Below are 23,140 nucleotides of genomic sequence, written 5' to 3' on the forward strand. Positions count from 1 at the left end.
TGGAGCCACGCCCTGGCCCCCGCTCTCTCTCTCTCCTCATTGGCTCACTGACTTTGATTGACAGCATCAGGAGCCAATGGCAACCGCTGCTGTCTCAGAAAATAAGGAGGGGGAGTCCCGGACAGCCAAGACTTTTGGGCAATGTGGCTGGATCGAGATTGTCACATGTAAGTATTAAGAGAGCTGAGTGGGGCTGCTGCACACAGAAGGTTTTTTATCTTAATGCATAGAATGTATTAAGATACAAAAAAAAACTTCTACTGTTAGAACCACTTTAAGGACACACCATCAGTCTCCTCCCCCTGACAGGACATGGATCTCTGTGTTTACACTCAGAGATTCACAACCCTGTCTCTGTAACTGTCGATCGCGGGTAACTGCCGGACATCACGGCCACCAGGTACGCAAATCGGCATCTGAGTAACGCGGCGGGCACGTGTGCGCTCCCCAGTGGTTGGGAGGAGCCAAGGACATCAATAGACGTCCTCCCGGCCCTATAGAGACACTTTGTGGCCGTCATTTGTCAATGGCCTGGGTCTCTAGAAAGAATGGAATCAAGAAAGCATATAGTCAGATGGGGTTTGTAAATAAGGGAAATATTTTTTTTTTTAAGCTTTTAACAGCATAACAGAAAGGAAGATGTTTTCCCTGGGGGAAGCAAGAGAAAAGGGAAGACATGATCGAAACCTTTAAATATGTTAGGTGTTAATAAGGTTCATGAGGGCAGTATTTTAAATGTGAATAAAGAACATAGCACCATGACCTTAAAGTGGTTGTACAGATTAAGGCTTACCTGTAGGTACTCTAAATATCTGCTAAAGGAGATTAGCTGATATCTGCTTTAGGAGATATGCATACTAGCTCATTATGCCTTTGTCTTGCAGGTGTTTTTTTCCCCCTTTGAAAAGTGGGTTTAAACCACTTTAAAGCAGTAGTAAACCATGGCTGGTAAAAAAAAAATCCCCTGCAAAGGCAATGAAATGATGTGATAGTATGCATCACATTCTAGCATATTATGAATTACCTACCTTAGAATAAAGCCCTCCAGCTCTGACAGGGCTTGCATCTTCCTTCCAAGTTCACAGGCTCTGGCTGTATGAGTGGCCAGGGCTGGGGCATGGAGCTCTGACGGTCTGACACAGTATGACGAACCTTGAGAGCACATGCGTCGGTAAAATCACTGGGTGCATCCATTGGGAATACCGCAAGTTTAGGAAATATTCAATGTACCTACAGGTAAGCCTTACTGCTTTCACTGATTACACTTCCTGTTATTATTCCTTTTGAGAATCAAATACTAGTTTTTTGAAAATTATGTAATTTAAATGCTCTTGGATTAGTTACTGATGTTGCTTTGATGTTATAGAGGGAGTAACCTATAGAGGGAAAAAGCAAAAAAAGTAAATGAATGCAGCCACCATATCTAATGATTGGTAAGCTGCAAAATATAAAATTTGTGTATACCCCTTTAACTGCATGTTATGCCTTGTATACACGATCGGAATTTCTGATGGAAAAAGTCAGACGAAATTTTTTCATCGGATATTCCGACTGTGTGTGTGCTCCCTGTTGAGTTTTTCCATCGGAAATTCCGACGGACTTAGAAAGAGAACATGTTTTTTTCCATAGGAAATTCCGTTCATCTGTATGAAACTCAGACGGAGAAAAAAACACGCATGCTCAGAATCAAGTCGACGCATGCTTGGAAGCATTGAACTTAATTTTACTCGGCTCGTCGTAGTGTTGTACGCCACCGCGTTTTGGACGGTCAGCATTTTGTGCGAACATGTGTATGCAAGATGGAATTCCGTCAGAAAAATCCATCAGAGAATTCAGATCGTGTGTACGGGGCATAAGTGCCTTAAATTTGTTTCCCCACATGTTTGAGGCACATAGCTGAAAGGAAACGCTAGTTTCTTTATACCATAAAAAAGCCATTACTGGTATTTTACCACAAGGTGGCTCTGTTGTTCTGCTATATTTTCATTACATAGAAGGAAATGTGAGCAGCACATTTCAGTGTTAAAGATTGTAATTTTACACAAAACGTATTCTGAATACAAAACCTCGCCATATACAAGCTAAGCTTAATTGTGATGCCTTCTAAAATGCAATTTTTTACTCTAATTCAAGTCATTACTGTTTCATTCCTAGTGGTGAAAGTGGTTCTGGGAAGACAGAAGCCTACAAGCATATTATTAAACATCTGGCCCTCAGGTGTAAGTCCCGCAAATACTCCTTTAATTCAAAGATCAAACACGTAAGTTAATTCAGTGATGTGATTATCGCCACCTTTCTTTCACAGCAGATCCGCCCCATAGAATGTATACATTTACCTAATCACGAATCATTACCGCATAAATCAAAGTGTACCACTGCATGAACTGCATTGTGCTGCACACAGCCATTGCAAGACAGTCAGCGGTTTGTGGGACAGGCTGGGGCTGCTGGTAGCAGACATCAGTCTTACAGTGAATATGTGCATGCCTTGATCATTGTAGCTTCATAGAGACAGGTGCAAAGGTGGCTACATAGTAATACAAAAAGTGCAGCGCTAAAAATGAACAGGTTCTATATAAGGACAATGAAGGAAAAAATATAAAACTTGTTTAGGGTCTTAAACACATAAACAATTATATAAATGAGTAATAATATTTGCTAAATAAGAAAATATACATATGAATTGAATGAAAATTATGATGATTAAACTTTGCTCAAGTCCATTTGTGATCACTGTAATAGCATAAGTGAAGAGATTATCCAAACGAGTGAAAGTTGATCTTCAGTTAACACAGACATGATGATAGAAGAAAAGCTGCCACCGCTGATAGGAATGAGGCTTACCGAATTGAATGGTCTCAGCAAGGCATACACCAAATGAGTCTAAAAGGTCTGTATGGTGACACTACACCAAAAACACAAAGATCTCAGCACTGGAACTGGCGAACATCACACCTTTATCAGCAATAAGTAGCATAATCACAATATTAACGATGGGTTCCGTGGCAGAGATATTCAGGTTCACCAAAAATAAGGAAAAGGTGTGCACAGTGGGCCATATTCTCATAGAAGTTACGATGGAGTATCTCAGGATACTCCATCGTAACTCCCTTTTTTGGCCCGTGTATCTATGCGACTGATTCTTAGAATCATTTTCGCATAGATACACTTAAGATCCGCCATCTGTAAGTCACTTACACTGGCGGATCTTAAATGTAATGACGCCGGCCGCCGCTAGATGGCATTTACGTGAAGGACTCATTTGCGTATGCAAATGATCCTTCTACGCCGATTCCCGAACGAGTTCGCGTCGCGTAACCGTCGCTAACGTCGTTTGCGTAAGCGGAAACTTACTCCTGCTATATGAGGAGTAAGTTTCCGCAAGTCCCACGTAGGCCATGTTACGGATGGCGTCGGGTCCGCGTCGTGTTTTTTCGTCGGGTACGTCGTCTCCGTAAGTCGTTCTTGAATACGACTTTACGTCAATGACGCACACGTCGGCGTCATTGACGTTTTCCGCCGAGAACTGGAGCATGCGCACTGGGCTTTTTGAAGCCCGGCGCATGCGCAGTACATTAGAATCGGGGGCGCGCTTAATTTGAATACAAGCCGCCCCCTTGGAGATCCGCCAGGCTACGCTGGGGCATTTACACTCCGCCGTCCCAACCTACGGAGCAAGTGTTTGGGGAATACAGCACTTGCTCCTGTAAGTTGGGACAGCGGAGTGTAAGTGCCTTAAGCGCAGCCCGCGGATTTTTACTCAGAATATGGGCCATAGTGTAAATCCGTTTAACAGGAAAAACATTTATTTGAAAACGTTTAAAATTTACACTCACATTTGAGAGTATAAAACAAGTGCTTTTATATGATGAGTAGATTCCATGAAATAGTAGCTGTAGCTACGACCCCAATATCTCATGTAAACAAATAAAGTGCTGAAGTGACTGTGATGAACGTAGTGTCAAAAACAGTGTCTTCTATAGGAAATCTTTGTGACTACCACTCAATGCTCTCTGAACTCTTACCTCAGTAAGGAGTATATATAGCCTTGACAATTTCCTTAACTGGGGGGATGGGGGTAGATCTCCTGGTCTTTGAATCCAGTAATGGCAGGTGGTGTCTCTCCAGGTTATCTACACAAACGACAGCGTTGCAGACACCTCTTACTTCACTTCCTGTTTGTTCGGTATCTGGCCAGATAACCTGGAGAGACACCACCTGCCATTACTGGATTCAAAGACCAGGAAATCTACCCCCATTCCCCCAGTTAAGGAAATTGTCAAGGCTATATATACTTCTTACTGAGGTAAGGCCCCTTTCAGACGGACGGCTGTTTTGCCGCAGTTAAAAGCACTACAAATGTTTTGTGAAATTCAAGGCTCCAGGCACTGCGATTAGCTGCATTTGCACATTGCGATTACATGCGTTTACGTGCGTTTAACTGCGGCTGCGTTTAGCTGCAGTATTCATTTCCATAGCAACCATTTGTTTCTTTTTTTTTGTTTGGGTCCCTTGAATTCTAAAACGCTGCTATCCGCAGTTGACAAAAAAGACTGCGATTACCTGCGGTTATGTGCATATAGCTGCGCTACATCGCACCTGGACGCATTCAATTCTATTTTTTCTATTCGCACCAAACCGCATGTAACGTAATCGTGCGTAAACGCTGTGTGTGAATGGGGCCATAGGAAAACATTGTGTGCTTTTAGCTGCGGTAGAAAAATAGAAAATCCGCAGCTAAAAGCACCATTATATCCGTCCGTCTGAAAGGGGCCTAAGAGTCCAGAGAGCATTGAGTGGTAGTCACAAAGATTTCCTATAGAAGACACTGTTTTTGACATTATGTTCATCACAGTCACTTCAGCACTTTATTTATTTGTTTACATAAAATATTGTGGATGTTATTTCAGCACTTTTCTTATCAGTTATTTTGGACTTTTTATTGCTTATTTGCACAGTCATTTTGACATTTTGTTTATTTTGCACAGTTTGATATATTGCTTATTTTGCACAGTATGATTATTGCTCATGTTGCACAGTAGATATTTGCATATGATTTATTAGTCAGTTTAGCACATACATGTGATTTTTTTACTATTAGAAAGTTGCGCTGATCACTTTTTTATTAATTAACCATTTTTGTGCGCTGTGTACAATTTAGGTCTCGCAGCAATTTTCCACATTATTATTTAGTTTAGATTGATTCACTTGATAGCGCGAAAGACCAAACTTTATTTTTTCTATGTAGATACGACCCAACGCGTGTTTCATCTAAGAAGGTGAAGCTATGTATTCTTCTGTTTAAGACCCTAAACAAGTTTTATACTTTTTCCTTTATTGTCCTTGTTTAGGACCTGTTCATTTTTTGTATTACTATTTTGTCTAGGCTGTTTGTCATAGTTTGTGCTAGCGGCTGTTTCATGCTCACGGATAGCACGGTATTCACATATTTTTTTTTGCAAAGGTGGCTACAGAAATCATTATGTAGCTTTATCTTGCGGTTACTGTAACACAATTGGAGCTATATATTGTGTCTGTTCAGACCTAGCTTCAGGTACTGGAAATTGAGTGCTTGGACACACACCTGATAAATGATGATCTCCTGTTGGAACTCGGACTACCCGTACTGCTGGGACAAAAAAGTAGGGAACACCCCAAAAATGTCCTGAAAATGTAAATGTCAAAGCAAATACAAAAGTTTCATGGACAGTACTCCTGTCTGTGACTTTTTAAGATGGAAAGATATTTCATTGCCCTTTGTTTATGATTAGACATCTAACAATGATCTGTTAATAGTTCTTGTCTAACTAAAAAGCAAGGTATTGTTTTGAATCAAGGAATAGTTTGAATTACAAAATAATAGCAACTTTTATCTATGTTATGCCAAAAAAAAGCATTTAAAATACAGACTGTGAAAAACATCCAGGTTATTAGTATGTTTTTTTTTTTTTTTTAATCATACTTACCTAGGTGGATGCAGGATCGTTCCGCTACTGCATTTATCCGCTGCTGGCTCTAAGACTGAGAACTGAGCTATCAAACAACGCCGATCTATCGGTTCTCAGGGCTCCATGTGAGTGAGGGGGGCAGAGCAGACAGCACTGACAGTCACCAGCTCTCTGCTATGCCCCCCCCCTCACACACTGAAGTGCTAGGCTGTGGAGGGGGCAGGAACGAGCAGCTCAGGCTCTTAGTGGTTCGCTGAGAGGCTGAGCCGGGTGCCGGCCCAGACATGTGTGCAGATCCCTTCTTCATCATCGCAATCTTCCCCAAGCCTGGACCAGCACTGTAACATCAGCCGACAACAGGCTTCATCCCGCTGTCTGCTCAAAATGGGTCACAGGAGTGCAAAACAAACTATACTCCTGTGATACACAGAAGTACAGCCAAATGAGCTTTGGCTGTACTTCTACTTTAATGATTGTAGCCAGCTTCAGAGGCACAAAGTCATCATAAAATAAATTCTGTTTAACAACATGGAGATATGAATTTCTAAACATATATCTGGGGGAGAATGTTTGGATATTTTAAGTACAACAACAGATTAGTAGAATCATATAATCTATTTTCGGACTTATTTGGTAGTTTACAAATGTTTGCAACAATGTGTAAGGGGGGATTTACTAAAACTTGAGCATGTAAAATTGAGCATGTAACATTTGGTGAATCTCTGCATAGAACTTCCTTGTTTTATTATCAAAACTTTACCGAATAAGCTGAAGTTAAGCTGGCCATAAATGGGTCGTTTTCCAATAGAATTTTCTTTCAAAAATCGTAACTAAGAATTTTCGTTAGAATTTTGCACCATTAGTGGGCTGGAGCAACGGTCAATTTCCGTGCGGCCATCAAATTTGAGTGATCAGGCTAGTTGGAAATTTTTGGAAAAGTGAACATATTTCGAAATAATGATGGGAGAATCGTGCAAGAAATATTATCAAAAAATAAATGCACATGAGCTATGATCTGTAAAGAAAAGAAGATTCCCAGCCACAAAAATTATTTTCTGTAGCAGCATGAGGTGAAATTGAAGGCTTGGTTGGAAAGAAAATTTAGTTGGAATTCGACCCATGTATGGCCTGCATTAGAAGTTGATTGGCTACCATGCACAGTTTTCATAAATCTCCCCCATTGTCTGTTATGTTTTAGTAATATTTTTACTAGTTCTGTACTTTTGCTATGACAGAGCTTTTTTGCTACTAGAAGAAACTATAATTGTTTATGTTTATTACATTACAGGTAAACACAATCCTAGAGGCATTTGGGCATGCCAAAACAACGCTTAATAATTCCTCTAGTCGTTTCATAAAATTTCTTGAGCTACAGTTTTGTGAAAGGACATCAACTTTATGGGGAGGTAAAATATATTTATCATCTACTTGAAATAATTGTTTTTAATACTGTTTCAAAGTTTTTCAGAAATGTTGACTGATTTGAGAGTTAAAAGGGCATTTAACCTTCTGTTAAAAATTGGAGAAAGGTAAGCAGTGGTTTGGGACCTTAAAAGGAAACTGTCATAGCTTTGTATATAGAAGGTCTGGAAGAGTGCAGCCGTTGTTACTACAATAAAAACAGTTTGCACAATATCAATGTAACCTGGCAACCAAGGAGAGTGGACTGAAATGCGCATGCGTGAACAATGACAACTTCACTGTACTAGTCGGTGGGGGTACTAGACACAGTTGAGTGAGCATGTATTCTGTGCGGCTATCACATTTAAAATGACTGTACGAGTAGAGCAACAAATTTGCATCAAAATTTACATTCAGGTTTAACATTCCTTCATAGAAGCTATTCAGGTTAATCCAGAAGGCTTTCAGTGACGATGTAATGAGTGCAGCACAAATACAAGTGTGTCACAAATGCTTCAAAGATGGTCGGGAATCTGTTAAAAGAGATCAACATTCTGGAAGGCCTTCAACAAGGAAAAACCCTGAAATGTTGAACGTGTACAGGCTGCAAACAACTTAGATTGGCAACTCACAGTGTGAGAACTAGAAGCTGATTTGAGGATTCCAAAAACTGCTTTGTGCAAAATTTTGATGAAGGATCTTGTGGAAAAGATGCTGGGAGAACTATGTCAGGTTCCCAGGTGCCTACTTTGAAGGGGACTAAGGCATCATTACCCTATGTACGATATTCCTTGTATCTTCTTCAACTAATGCCTCTATTTTTCATATATTAATATATACTTTCCAGACAGACCTCATATATACACAACTGTACAAAAGTTTTAGGCAAAAAATGCTCTAAATTAAGACTATTTTCAGAAATAGAAGTGTTAATAGTTTATTTTAATAAGTTAACAAAATGGAAGGTAAATGAACAGAAGAGGCACACTTGCAAAACGTTTTTAGGAACTCTGAAAACATCTTGGAGAACTAACCATAGATCATCTATGGATGTAGGTTGCCTTAAGTCCTTCTGTCTCTTCATGCAATCCAAGACAGACTTAATGATGTTGAAATCAGGGCTCTGTGAGGTCCAAACTATCACTTCCAGGACTCCTTGTTCTTCTTTATGTGGAATGACATTGGCTGTATGTTTGGGGTCCTTGTCCTGCTGTAGAATACATTTGGGACAATCACATGCCTCTCTGTTGGTATGGCATGATTTATAACTATCTGCCTGTATTTCTAAGCATTGAGGACACTATTGATCCTGACCAAATCTTCAACTCTGTTTGTAAAAATTTGCAGCCCCAAACGTCCACGGAACCTCCACTATGGTTGCAGACACTCATTATTTTACTTCTCTTGAGCCCTTTGGTGAACAAACTGCCTTCTGCTACAGCCAAATATTTCAGATTTTGACTCATCGGTCCAGAGAACATGCTGCCAATTTTTTACATGCCAAGTTCCTATGTTTTCATGCATAGCTGAGTTACTTAGCCATGTTTCCACATCGCAGGTATGGCTCTTTGACCACAATTCTTCCATAAAGACCACTTCTGGCCAGACTTGTTTGAATGGGTATACCTGGGTCCCACTGGTTTCCACCAGTTCTGTGCTGATCGCACTGCTGGACATTTTCCGATATCGAAGAGAAGTAAGCATGATGTGTCCATCTTCTGCATTAACTTTCCTTGACTGGCCACTGCATCTGTGGCCCTCAACTTTGCTTGTTTCTTTGTGCTTCTTCAAAAGAGCTTAAACAGCACATCTTGAGACTCCAGTCTGCTTTGAAATCAATTATAAGAAAAACAATGGGAGTAAATAATGATTTACCTTGCTTTGCTTTAAAATCAATGCCTGAGAGAGACCTTGCTGATGCAGTACGTCTTGTTATTGTGCACAGTCTTGCCATGGTGTATGACCCATGATATGAAACTGCCTTTTACAATCTCACCTTAATAGCAGAGCTTGGCTGTTTCTCCAGTTTTAAGCCTCCTACACATTTCTGTTCCAGTTTATGACTAGGTGTTTCAGGCCGAGTTCACACTGGTACGACAAACGCTCTGACATTGGGAGCTCATGTCACATGATGTGTGAAAATCAATGTTTCCCTATGGGAGCCATCTTAACTGGTCTGACACATGTCAGACCGATTTTGAAAATGCTCCCTGTACTACTTTGGTCCGACTTTGATCCTACTTTACTCCATTGAATACCATTGAAGTTGGATCAAAGTTGGAATGCCGTCTTGCATGATCCGACTTTGGCATGCGACTTGTGCTCTGCTGATCTTGAGGGGTAACTCCACGCCAAATTTTAAATAAAAAAACGGCATGGGTTCCCCCTCCAAGAGCATACCAGGCCTTGGGTCTGGTACGGATTTAAAGGGGAACCCCAACGCCGAAAAAAATGTTGTGGGGGTCCCCCCAAGATCCACACCAGACCCTTATCCGAGCATGTGGCCCGGCCGGTCAGGAAAGGGGGTGGGGACACGCGAGGCCCACCCACCCCAAAGCACCCTGTCCCCATGTTGATGAGGACAGGGCCTCTTCCCGACAACCCTGGCTGTTGGTTGTCGGGGTCTGCGGGCGGGGGGCTTATCGGAATCTGGGAGCCTACTTTAATAAGGGGGCCCCCAGATCCTGGCCTCCCACCCTATGTGAATGAGTATGGGGCACTCTGATGCTTCCTGCTTCTGCTTTGCCCCTCCACTATCTTCTTGCAGCTCTTTTACTAGCGGGGGGGGCCCGGTCTTCTCCGTCGTCTTCTCTGCTGTCTTCTTCCCTCTTTCTCATGTCCCAATGTTGACTCGACAAGCTCTCCCACTGTAATGCTGTGTGTGCAGTGCCCGACCATTTATATAGGCATGCCCATATGACGTCACAGTCCCATCATAACGCCCCGGGACTGTGACGTCATAAGGCGGGGTCACCGGGTGACATCACCTGGTGACCACGCCCATGCCTATATAAATGGTTGCGCACTGCGCACACGACATTACAGTGGGAGAGTTCGTCGAGTCAACAGACGTGGAGAAGACCGACCCCCCTGCTAGTAAAAGAGCTGCAAGAAGATAGTGGAGGGGCCTGGCAGAAAGCACCGGAGAGCGCTGAGAAGAGAGCGGAGAGTTGGAAGAATACCCCTGGAGTGGGAAGAAGACCCCTGAAGTCGGAAAAAGCCCCCGGAAGTTGGAAGAAGACCCCCGGAGCTGCCTAATAATTTACATTTAAAACCTGTGTAGTGTGTTTTTTTTTCTTGACACTTTTTCCCCCCAGGTGAATGGGTAGAGGAACGATGTACCCCATACTCATTCACATAGGGTGGGAGGGGGCAGTATCTGGGGGACCCCTTATTAAAGGGGGCTCTAAGATCCCAATAAGCCCCCCTCGCTCATCCCCACCCCCTTCCCTGACTAGCCAAGATGCGTGCTCGAATTTTGCGTGCCGTTTTTTCAGTGTAGGGGTTCCCCTTTAAATCTGTACCAGACCCAAGGGCCTGGTATGCTCTTGGAGGGGGAACCCATGCCGTTTTTTTTATTTAAAAATTGACGTGGAGTTCCCCCCTCAAGATTCATATCAAACATAGTGCCTGGTATTGGCAGGGATCCAAGTCGGACGTATGTCGGCTTCAAGTCGCAGGGCAAAGTCGGATCCAAAGTAGTACTAGTGTCGTGTTGCACCAGTGTGAACCCGGCCTCAGGCTGGGTTCACACTGATACTACACAACAGTCATCCGACTTTCATCCTACTTTGCTCTGCGACATCAGTCCTTCATTGGTCATACATTGGTCCTACATCTATCCGACTTGAATGAACAGGATACTACTTTGATCCAACTTTGTGATAGTTTGACTTGTCCTTTGACCAATCAAAACAATCCCAGTGTGAGATAAATTCCTTTTACTGCTGCTGTAATCACATGTCAGATGTCAAAAGTCGGATGGTAAGAACAAGGGGCCAGATCCACAAAAGAGATACTCCGACTTAACTGCTGTTCAGTCTGTGTGTAACTTTGGAAACGATCCTCAAAAGGCTTTTTCCAAAGTTAGGCAGAAGATCAGGCATGTGTAATTGAATTACACTGCCGAATCTTAGGATGCAGTACCGCATCCGCCGCTGGGGGCATTTCGAGTCGAAATGCCGTTTCTAGTATGCAAATTAGCACTTAAGGCGATCCACAAAGCTTTCCAGCTTCCTTTTTGCGCCGTAAGTGTTATTTTGCAAGTGTAAAATTAGGGCTGGTTCTACAAAGTGTAAACTAGTCACACCTTGTAAAAGCCCATTCCAGCGACGGCATTTGGTATGCTTTCCCGAGGGAGAACTCCACGGCAATTTGTAAAAACAAAACCGGCATGGGTTCCCCCCCAGGAGCATACCAGGCCCTTAGGTCTGTTATGGGTTGTAAGGAGACCCCCCTACGCCGAAAAATCGACGTAGGGGGTCCCCCTACAATCCATACCAGACCCGTATCCAAAGCACGCTACCCGGCCGGTCAGGAATGGGAGTGGGGACGAGCGAGCGCCCCCCCCTCCTGAGCCGTGCCAGGCCGCATGCCCTCAACATGGGGGGGTTGGGTGCTCTGGGGCAGGGGGGCGCACTACGGGCCCCCCCACCCCAGAGCATCCTGTCCCCATGTTGATGAGGACAGGACCTCTTCCCGACAACCCTTGCCATTGGTTGTCGGGGTCTGCGGGCGGAGGCTTATCGGAATCTGGGAGTCCCCTTTAATAAGGGGGCCCCCAGATACCGGCCCCCCACCCTAAGTGAATGGATATGGGGTACGTCGTACCCCTATCCATTCACCTGTAGGCAAAAAGTAAAAGTTAATAAACACACAACACAAGGCTTTTTAAAATATTTTATTATTCTGCTCCGGATGCCCCCCCTGTCTTCGTTATTAGCTCAATTACCAGGGGGGGCTTCTTCTTCCGCTCTCCGGGGGTCTTCGCTCTCCGGGGGGGGGCTTCTCCGGACTCCGGGGGGCTTCTTCCATCTTCTCCCCTCTTCCGCTGTTGACTCGGCGAACCCCGGTTCTTCTGCAGATGTCCGGTGCCTTCTTCTTCAGCGCTGGCTGCCTGCTATGTTTGTGTGTTAGCTCGATTTCAAACAGGCAGCCGGCGCGGTCTTCTGTGGCGTCAGGGTCTTCTCTTCCTTTCTTCCGATGTTGCCTCGTCGCCTTTTGTCGCTGCAATGATGGAAGCGCGCCTTGCATCACATTTATATAGGCATCACCGTCCCATCATGCTCCGGCAGGTACCCACGTGGTGGGTGCCTACCCACGTGCACCCACCACGTGGGTACCTACCGGAGCATGATGGGACGGTGATGCCTATATAAATGTGATGCAAGGCACGCTTCCATCATTGCAGCGACAAGAGGCGACGAGGCAACATCGGAAGAAAGGAAGAGAAGACCCTGACGCCACAGAAGACCGCGCCGGCTGCCTGTTTGAAATCGAGCTAACACACAAACATAGCAGGCAGCCAGCGCTGAAGAAGAAGGCACCGGACATCTGCAGAAGAACCGGGGTTCGCCGAGTCAACAGCGGAAGAGGGGAGAAGATGGAAGAAGCCCCCCGGAGTCCGGAGAAGCCCCCCCCGGAGAGCGAAGACCCCCGGAGAGTGGAAGACCCCCGGAGAGCGGAAGAAGAAGCCCCCCCTGGTAATTGAGCTAATAACGAAGACAGGGGGGGCATCCGGAGCAGAATAATAAAATATTTTAAAAAGCCTTGTGTTGTGTGTTTATTAACTTTTACTTTTTGCCTACAGGTGAATGGATAGGGGTACGATGTACCCCATATCCATTCACTTAGGGTGGGGGGCCGGTATCTGGGGGCCCCCTTATTAAAGGGGACTCCCAGATTCCGATAAGCCTCCGCCCGCAGACCCCGACAACCAATGGCAAGGGTTGTCGGGAAGAGGTCCTGTCCTCATCAACATGGGGACAGGATGCTCTGGGGTGGGGGGGCCCGTAGTGCGCCCCCCTGCCCCAGAGCACCCAACCCCCCCATGTTGAGGGCATGCGGCCTGGCACGGCTCAGGAGGGGGGGGGGCGCTCGCTCGTCCCCACTCCCATTCCTGACCGGCCGGGTAGCGTGCTTTGGATACGGGTCTGGTATGAATTGTAGGGGGACCCCCTACGTCGATTTTTCGGCGTAGGGGGGTCTCCTTACAACCCATAACAGACCTAAGGGCCTGGTATGCTCCTGGGGGGTGAACCCATGCCGGTTTTTTATTTGAAAATTGGCATGGAGTTCTCCCTCAGGAATGCATGCCGAGCGACGCTGTAATTTTTTATTTTTTTTTCCCCGACGCAACTTTTTTAAGCCGTCGCGATCCTCAAAACTCGGCGTAACGTAACTTCGCGCATGCGCAGTACGGCCGGCGCGGGAGCGCGCCTCATTTAAATGGGACTCGCCCCATTTGAATAGGAACGCCTTGCGCCGGCGGAATTTTAGTTACACAGCCTGAAATTTCTAGATAAGTGCTTTGTGGATCAGGCACTTAGGTAGAAACTTTAAGGCAGTGTAACTTAAATGGGATTTTTTAAGTTACGTCAGGTTTTTGTGGATCTGGCCCCATGATCCTACTTTGATCCGACTTCAATGATATTCAATGGGCTGAAGACCAAAGTAGTACAGCAGTAGAGCATTTTCAAAGTTTGACCGACTTGTGTCAGACCAGTTAAGACAGCTCTCATAGGGAAACATTGATTTGCACACGTCATGCGACATGAGCTCCCAATGTCGGAGCGTTTGTCGTACCAGTGTGAACCCTGTCTCAACCTACAGATGAAATTGATGTTTGTAACACCTGCTTGGTATAACTGATTAATCATATACTTGACTCTAATCCTACAAAATCCTGGACTTTGTGTAAGTGTACAAGGTGTGCAAGTGTAAGAACTGATGCTGGTTTGAAGCCAAAGGCTAGTCACACCAAATATTGATTTGATTTTTAATTTTCTTCTGTACACTCACTTTGCACTTTGTAAATTGATAATAAATAAATAATAAAAAATACATATTTTTGAGAGTGTTATTACTTATCTTATACAGTAGAACCTCGGATTGCGAGTAATGCGGTTAACAAGCGTTTCGCAATACGAGCACTGTATAAAAAAAAAACCTAACTCGATTTGCGAGTGTTGTCTCGCAAAACGAGCAGGATTCAGGCCAAAGCTGTGTGCAGTACCGCATTTGGCCTGAGGTGGCGGGCCCCGGAGCCGAGCCGAGCCAAACGGTGGAGATCGCAGCCAATTGGCACCGTTCAGAAATGCACGGAAATGCCCGAGGACAGTTCGGCTGACCTTGGCAAACCTCGGGAACGGAGTCTTTCCGAGGTTTTCCGAGGTCAGCCGAGGTGTCCTCGGGCCTTTCTGCCCGTTTCCGAGGCTCTCCGTCCCCCCCCCCCCACCTCTGTCCGCATGCAGTATTGCATGCCATTGAAGTCAATGCGGAGCAAATTATTTTCGTTATCATTGACGTCAATGGGGAAAATCGCTTTGATATGCGAGTACTTTAGATTACGAGCATTCTCCTGGAACGGATTATGCTCGTAATATGAGGTTCCACTGTAGTTATAAAAAATAAAATGTATGCAAAAGCATGTTCTTTAGAGCATGTTCCAACCATACCTAAAACAAGTTAAAAAAACAAAACACCTAGAGCAGCCTATCTTAACCAGACTTTGATTAAACTCTTAGGATCAACCAGAGAGTTCTATGGATTCCTTGAGCAACAACTAGAAATGTCATCCTTTAGATAAGTCACCACTGGCAACAATGATCTCCTGCTTATCTATAAGGAGGATATGCTTACCACACTGACCACAAACGTAAGGAGCATTCCTTAAGCTAACTACCAGCATAATAGGGCCCTTCTACACTGACCACCAATGTAAGGGGTATCTCCTTCCAAGGACCGCCAATGTATGGGGTCCTTCTCAAAAATTACTATCAATGTAAGGGAGCACCTAACTGACAACTAATATAAGGGGGGACTGCATTCACTACTAATGTAAGGAGAACTACACTGACCACATGTGTAAATGGGTACTTCACTGATCATTGTTGTAGGGGGGTGCACTTTTGCACTGACTCCAATGTAATGGAGCAATTTTTCACTAACCACCAGTTTTCTTTTCTGTCCAATATTAATTGTTTAATTTCATTATTATTACTGAAAATAATGTTGTTGTATAGAGCAGCTTTGGGTGTCTAATGCACTAAGTACATCACATACCTTATTCCTTTATTCATATTATTTTCAGTTCACAGTAGAACATTGTAAGTTATTAGCAGGTTTCCTGAAAATTTAATGTTAGGGTTACTCTGTATTAAGGTTAAAAAATAACTGACCTATTTGTCTAACTTGGGTTAAACGTTGTTTGCCTCCTAACTTTGATGACACTTTACTATTGCCATGGTATTAATACTTCATTTACCCTTTCCTCATTCTTCATCCGGTTAAAACCGCACTACCTCTATCAAATTTACCCTTTATTCCCTTTTTGTTACTTCTTCTATCCTTTTACTCCTTTCCCTTTTATCAGTTCTTATATGGTACTCACAGGGTTGTTCTCCGGACCCCTTTAAAAGTACTTTTGCTTTATTGATTTGTTAATCACCTTGTTTTAAATCAGACTGACAGTGAACAATCTACCTTCCTCTTTTTTTTTTCAATTATATGACATTTTTGACACTTGACTTTGACTGTCTATTTGATGATTATATAGTGCAATATTGCCTTTTAATTTGTATTTGTCTCTTTCCAGTTGAAGTAATTAGTTTGCTACCTTTTGAAAATGAAATGTACCACAATCTTTGTAAAATTCAGATTGTTCTCCATCATTTTATTCAAAACAATAAACAAATTTGACAAGGAAAAAGGCTGACCTGGAGATAGCACCATCCCTTGCTACATACAGTAGTTTAATAATATACCTTATAAATATGTTTTATTATGAATGATTATGTTATGAAGACTGCATTACTCAGACATCCACTATCAAAACTTTGAAAAGATTCTTAGCTACAGACAAATTTAAAGATTATAATGTGTGTTATGGAATACACTTGTCATAAAACCCCGAGCTCATTAACAGTGCAGTTACACCTCAGGCTTGTTAGTACAAACCTATCAGTTCAATAGCATTTATTGACAGCATAGCAGGGTCAAGGCCAGTAGACTGTCATTAGTAGTGTGAGCTCTTCATTGTTAAAGGACCAAGCATTATACATCTGAGACCTATATTGACTTATACTACATTGTATGAATGGAACAGACATTTAACAGCATGCCCTGACCAATTAACCAGCAAAATTAGTAAAGATCAACTAAAGACATTTCCAATTAAATAGTAACAACCAACATAAATAGACTTGGGAAAGGAGGGCAGTACAGAAATAGTGTTAAATGGCTATGGATTTTTCCCATAATCTGTACCTTTAACAGGGGAGGGATATAGGGATGAGGGATACAGGTTAAATGAGTGCTTTCTTAATGCAAAAGGTATAGTAAGATCAGCCTTTTTTTCAAACAGCAATGCACATGTAATTAGAATCCCAGGACTCTTTTTTGGTGGTGGTGTGTCACTTACCTGTATGCTTTTGTGTGTGTGTGTATAGTATGCAACAATAAAAGGAAAGTGCAGCGCAATAAAATTCGATCAAAATCTAACCAACATATCAAAAAGTCCATAAATAAGTAGTTGAACTACAAGGTCCAGATAGCTCCAGCAAAGAGTAGCCAGTTTTGAAAAAGAGTCTATGAACATAGTCATCAAGTGACAATTCCTCCACCTCCAAGACACTCGCTTTGCTTACTTCATGAAATGGACCCCTGACCTAACAGCTTGTCAACAGCGCATGTCCCAAAAAGGGTGAAGTACAACAGCAACTGGAAATCTAGATCTCCAAAACGATTCCCCCAAAGATAACTGGATAAGAGAGGAGATCTGAGTGCTTTCAGTATAAAAATTCCAACGCTTTATTACAATAAAATTATCCTACTCACATTAAGCTGATCAATATAGGTAAATATCACGGAGCATTGAGTTGCATATAGTTTCAGGGTGGCAGCGGGTGATGTCAGAATGTAGCTCCTGTAACTTAGACCTACTCCTAAACCCCACACTCCATCTTATGGGGGTAATTAGAGCCATCCAGTTTATCAACAGAGGGGAAGAGGTAACATTGGTAGGGGGATGGGCTATGCTCTTTACCCACCCCTCTCTGGTTCCTTTCCCTCAAACTGGAACCATGATCAAAGGAATGATCATGTGTCAAGGGGTGGAGTATTCAATTATTATAAGCCAGGAGGAGTATACTATCAAAATACTCCTTAATATCCTGGCTGGAAAGTTCATTATGACCAGGAAGCCCATATTCTGATTATTAATCGGTTTACACTATTATATGATAGAGAGGAACGGGATGAAGGTTTTTTAGCGAACCTCAACACCAAAAAGGATGAAGTTCTTGTGAACGTAATGCGTATAGGGGGAGGAGACATGTTCTGATGTCAACCGCTGCCATCCCAGTGAGTTTTGCTTTACAGGGTTAGATAGGTTAATCTATATTTTTTTATATTTCTATATGTGCCATTTGCAATTCTTCTATAAATAAAATCAATATTTTTTATCTTAAATTGATTCATTTTTTGCTGCTAAAAAATCCCATCGGGAAAATGTTCTCCTTTGGTTTAGATAGGTTAATCTTAGATTGTGCCTGCAAGTAGATTTAGAGATTTTCGTTTTAGGCTGGTCTTCCACTTTAGCTCCCCTAATAGACAACCCTGAGTTTCCTCCAGGATCTCAATTAGAGCTATCCTTCAAAAACTGTTTTTGCAGACATGTATTAGTCAGCAACTTTATAGATAGGGTTAAACTCTGTGACAAAGTGGACTTAAAAAAAAAAGTTTTATCATGCCTGCTTTCTAACTAGCATTATTTGCAATGTAGACTTTTTATAGCTAACTACAAATAAAAGAAGTGACAACATATGTAGAAAGGAATTTAGATCCATTGATTGAGTGATTTAAACAAACAGGGAATATATGGAGTAAGCTGCCTTTAATGATAGTTGGCAGGGCCAATCTGATAAAGATGGTTGTGATGTCACAAACTGCTTTATCTTCTACATAATTGTCCAATATGGCTACCTCTGATTTTTTTTGGCAGATAAATACCCTTTTTAGTGATCTTATGTGGAGATATAAACACTCCAGAATTAGATTGGAAGTCCTGCAGCTGCCCATGGATGGAGGAGGTTTAGATGTTCTTAATACCAAGTTGTATTACCTGGCACCACAACTTCAGCAATTTTGTGGCTGGAATGTTATAGATTCCGAGGACCCCATACAACAAATTACTCTTTCTTAATTTCCAGTGGAGCCATTGGTATAGATAATAGTAGCTCATCATTTTTATAGTAAACACTGTTTTCCCACATTTCATTTAATTCATAAAGTTTGGACTAGTGTCCAAAAACTTACTTCCCACGAGGGATATACTCAATATATGCTCAAATGGAATAACTTGCGGTTACTTGAGGTAGCAAAGCTTGAAAACTTTGGTTGATGGAAAAGGGCTGGCATTTTACTTCTTTATCAGCTTTTCGACAATGAGTATTTACAACCATTTAATAAACTGGCAGAGAAATATCATCTGTCTAATAAAGTATTCTATCAGTACCTGCAGTTACGGCATGCTCTGAAGAGCCAGGCAGCAACTTTTCTGTTTAAATACAAACTCTCCCCAAGCTTGACTATGGCAACTCCTAAGTACCACAATTCCCCCTTAGAAGAATCTTATACAATGAACTGTTCTTCCAGCTACTGAAACATAATTAGGCTATGTCTGTCATCACCCATAGGACCCACGTGTCACCCAGGACAGACTTCTCTGGCCAGCAACTAACTGTGCTCTTAGCCTTTAAAAAATCTTCCCTGGCCATCAGGGCCATGAGCACGAGACTGTGCTTTCCCCTGTGGAGGAGAACACACAGAGCAGAACACCTATGCACTCTAGTGGGCAAAAAAAAGCATTGCAAGCTAAACCTTTTTTTTTGTCAGCCTAGATACAACTGTTGCAGGGAATATATAATATTTGAACCCTGTTTTTTTTACAGGGCCACTTACCACTCCCTGATACCAATAGCCTCCCCAATACCAATACCAATAGCCTATGCTGGAGGTCCAGCCTTCACCCAATGCGGCGGGTTCTGTCACCATGGACCTTCAAGGACTGGGTACCCTTTTAGCATGAGGGTCCACTCCCTTGGACCTGTACAGCACCCTGCAGGAATACCTTATTGCTGTGGTGTCCAGGATTCCACTACACAGGGTCCTGCAACTGAAGGTTACATTACAGGCAAAACCTTCATGTTGATCCTTTAATCTTCTTTACGAGGCTTGGGTACAATTTATCTTAGCATAGTAGCCTTTTAAAATGGATGCAATCTAGAAATGCTGTCTCTCACAAAGAGCTCAACAAATGACCATCCACCATTTTAGACACTGGCAAAAAAACTGGAGTACTTCTTGTATGTGAGTGGTTATATAGGGAATCACTTCCTGTTTTTAGTTATTCTACCAGTGTCCATTCACCTATAGGTGGCGCATAACCCAGGTATTAAGGTATATGGCTTCTCTGTGTCCTGTGCGAGAAAGAAATATGCATTTTAACTTGCTTTATCAGCACTAGATACCAACATTCTTCCTGTAAACTATTGTCTGTGTGGTACAGTACTTCACAGATACTTTACCAACTCTCCCACCATGCCTCTGAATCATGCTAGCTTCTGTAGGTTGTAATGAAATAGGCTCTGTTCTACATATATTCTGGCAGTATCCCAAAATTACCCTCTTCTGAAACTTGGTCAGAAACTTGATCCACCAAATATCAGAACAATCCAACCTTATGACCCACATACTGTTCTTTTACCCGACACTTCCCATCAAACATGCACCTACAAATAAAGCACTAACTAATCCCATATTCTTCAACATTGGAGCAATAATGATCTGCCTAATTTGAAGGAAAGGCTGATGTCAGTTAATAGCTAAATTTAAAGAAATTAGGGTCCTGACAGCAGACTTGTTGGACATTTTTAGGAAAACTTGAACATGTTGGCTTCTTGCTAATTTCCAAATCCATTGATTCACTGCACTTTTAGAATATGATCTATTGATAAGCAATATTTTATATTTGCCTGACCGTAGAAAATATGTACAAACCACTATACATTCCATTTAACCAACATTTTTTTCTAAAAGTGCAAAGCTTTTTTATTGTGTTATATCTCAAATGTATCTCTTTACATATTCTGAAATAAAATGAACCCTAATGTACAATGTAAACATGATCCATGTCATTCTGATGGATAATTGTCACTCAGTTCATTCTCTGAATAAAAGGCTAAAATGGTTTCTCACACAAATCTTTTCCAATTCTAGCCAGACTGTACACATATATGCTGGAAAAGACCCGTCTCATCGATCAAGCTCAAGGCCAAAGCAACTTCTTAATATTTTACCTAATGATGGATGGCCTGTCTGCTGAAGAGAAATATAACCTGTATCTCAGGAGCACATCAGCACACAGGTATTGTACAGCCTCTTCATGTTTGTCATGTACCTGGTAGAAGAGATGGATATGATTAGGAGGTCCTCTCTTCCAGCTCTGACCCAGGCCCCTGATAGAGCAGACAGGTGGCGCATGAGTACAGAGTGGCACAGGTGCCTATAGGTCTTGATAGCAGCAGGACTGGACAGATTCTCTAGATCAAGCAACAGAAGACCGTCAGTAGACCACAGCAGAGCAGGAGTGTCAGGTGGACACCAATGAGCAGGAAACAGGAGCAGGGTGGTACTGGTGACAGCAAATGGGTACAAACTGGTAGCAGACAGGCAACAAGCAGGCTCCAGAGGAATATAGGCAGAGGCTCGCAGCAGGCAGTCAAGCAGCGAATGATGACAGGGGCAGAGTCAGATGAACCCGGGTCATACACAAGCAGATGGATAAAGTGCAGATGCATAGGCAGGATCAAAGTCATGTCACAGGCCGAGTAGGTAACAGATCAATGGAGAAGCAGCAAGAGGCACAGGCAGAAGCAAGGTCAGAGGCCTTGGTCAGAGGCAGTGTACTATATATATATATATATATATATATATATATATATATACTCTGCATTCAGTGTAGCCTATATCTACAGTGCATTCTGTGGTGTACTGTTTCTAATACACTTCACATGGTGTATTATTAATCCCTATTCAGAAGTAGTCAAGACAAGCCAGGTCAGTAAAAGTAGTCAGTTGCAGAGTAACAGGCTGCAGATATGCATGGTAATGCTGTAGACAAGATAGCACTGAAGCATAACTCGGGCTTAGCTTAAATAGCCCACTTGGTGCCAATGTGAGCTACAGATGTGCGCGTGTAAGCACCCAAAATGCACGTACGTGTGCACATTTCTTACATGCATGTAAAGGAACTTGAAATGTCCAGAAGAGCCATATAGTTTGCTGGCATGCCCTTACTGACATTGCCCCCTCCCAATGGGCAACCTCCAGATGCCCTACCCTATCATCTTCTCTGGGTGGGCACAACTGAATGCTTGAATAAGTCTCTTTGTATGGATATATTTATTTCAGCCCCCCCCCCCCAAGAGTTCTCTTCATGGCCATACCCTTTCCATTTAGTCAGGTACTGAATTTGATTGCGTCTCTTCCTACAATCCAGAATTGCTTCAACTTCATATTCCTTTTCCCCTTTAATTATTACCGGCTCAGGTGGACCAGTATTCCATTTAGGAAAAGGATCCAGGATTGCAGGCTTCAGCCATGTTACTTGAAAGACCAGGTGAACCCTGAAAGAATCTGACAACATTAATTCATAAGCCACATCATTGATCCTCCTTTTCACCAGAAATGGCCCCACATACCGGTGATATTCGAAAAATTTGAATATCGTGCAAAAGTTCATTTATTTCACTAATTCAACTTAAAAGGTGAAACTAATATATGAGAGAGACTCATTACATGAAAAGCAAGATAGTTCAAGCCGCGATTTGTCATAATTTATGATTATGGCTTACAGCTCATGAAAACCCCAAATCCACAATCCAAAAAATTAGAATATTACACGCAATCAATAAAACAAGGATTGTACATAGAACAATATCGGACCTCTGAAAAGTAGAAGCATGCATATATACTCGGTACTTGGTTTTGCCCCCTTTTGCAGCAATTACTGCCTCAATGCGGCGTGGCATGGAAGCTATCAGCCTGTGGCACTGCTGAGGTGTTATGGAAGACCAGGATTCTTCAATAGCGCCCTTCAGCTCTTCTGCATTGTTTGGTCACATGTCTCCCATTTTTCTATTGGCAATGCCCCATAGATTCTCTATGGGTTCAGGTCAGGCGAGTTTGCTGGCCAATCAAGCACAGTAATCCCATGGTCATTGAACCAGATTTTGGTGCTTTTTGCAATGTGGGCAGGTCCCAAGTACTGCTGGAAAATGAAGTTGGCATCCCCATAGAGCTCATCTGCAGAAGGAAGCATGAAGTGCTCCAAAATCTCCTGGTAGACGGCTGCGTTGACCCTGGACTTAATGAAGCACAGTGGACCAACACCAGCAGATGACATGGCTCCCTAAATCAACACAGACTGTGGAAACTTCACACTGGACTTCAAGCATCTTGCAGTGTGTGCCTCTCCATTCTTCCTCCATACTCTGGCTCCTTGGTTTACA

The 23,140-nt window shown here is 42.8% G+C and overlaps 1 protein-coding gene across 1 annotated transcript in view; it reads left to right on the top strand.

Moving 5' to 3' along the window:
* The window catches only part of MYO16 (myosin XVI), a 357,599-nt gene that overhangs the window by 169,020 nt on the left and 165,439 nt on the right, over positions 1-23,140 (top strand). Inside the window, exons 14-16 of the mRNA XM_040336205.1 lie at positions 2,155-2,260; positions 7,237-7,354; positions 20,847-20,994. Of these exons, the coding sequence (XP_040192139.1) occupies positions 2,155-2,260; positions 7,237-7,354; positions 20,847-20,994 (372 nt within the window). The remainder of the gene's footprint in view (positions 1-2,154; positions 2,261-7,236; positions 7,355-20,846; positions 20,995-23,140) is intronic.

This window comes from Rana temporaria, chromosome 2, assembly GCF_905171775.1.
Source record: "Rana temporaria chromosome 2, aRanTem1.1, whole genome shotgun sequence".
NCBI lineage: Eukaryota > Metazoa > Chordata > Amphibia > Anura > Ranidae > Rana > Rana temporaria.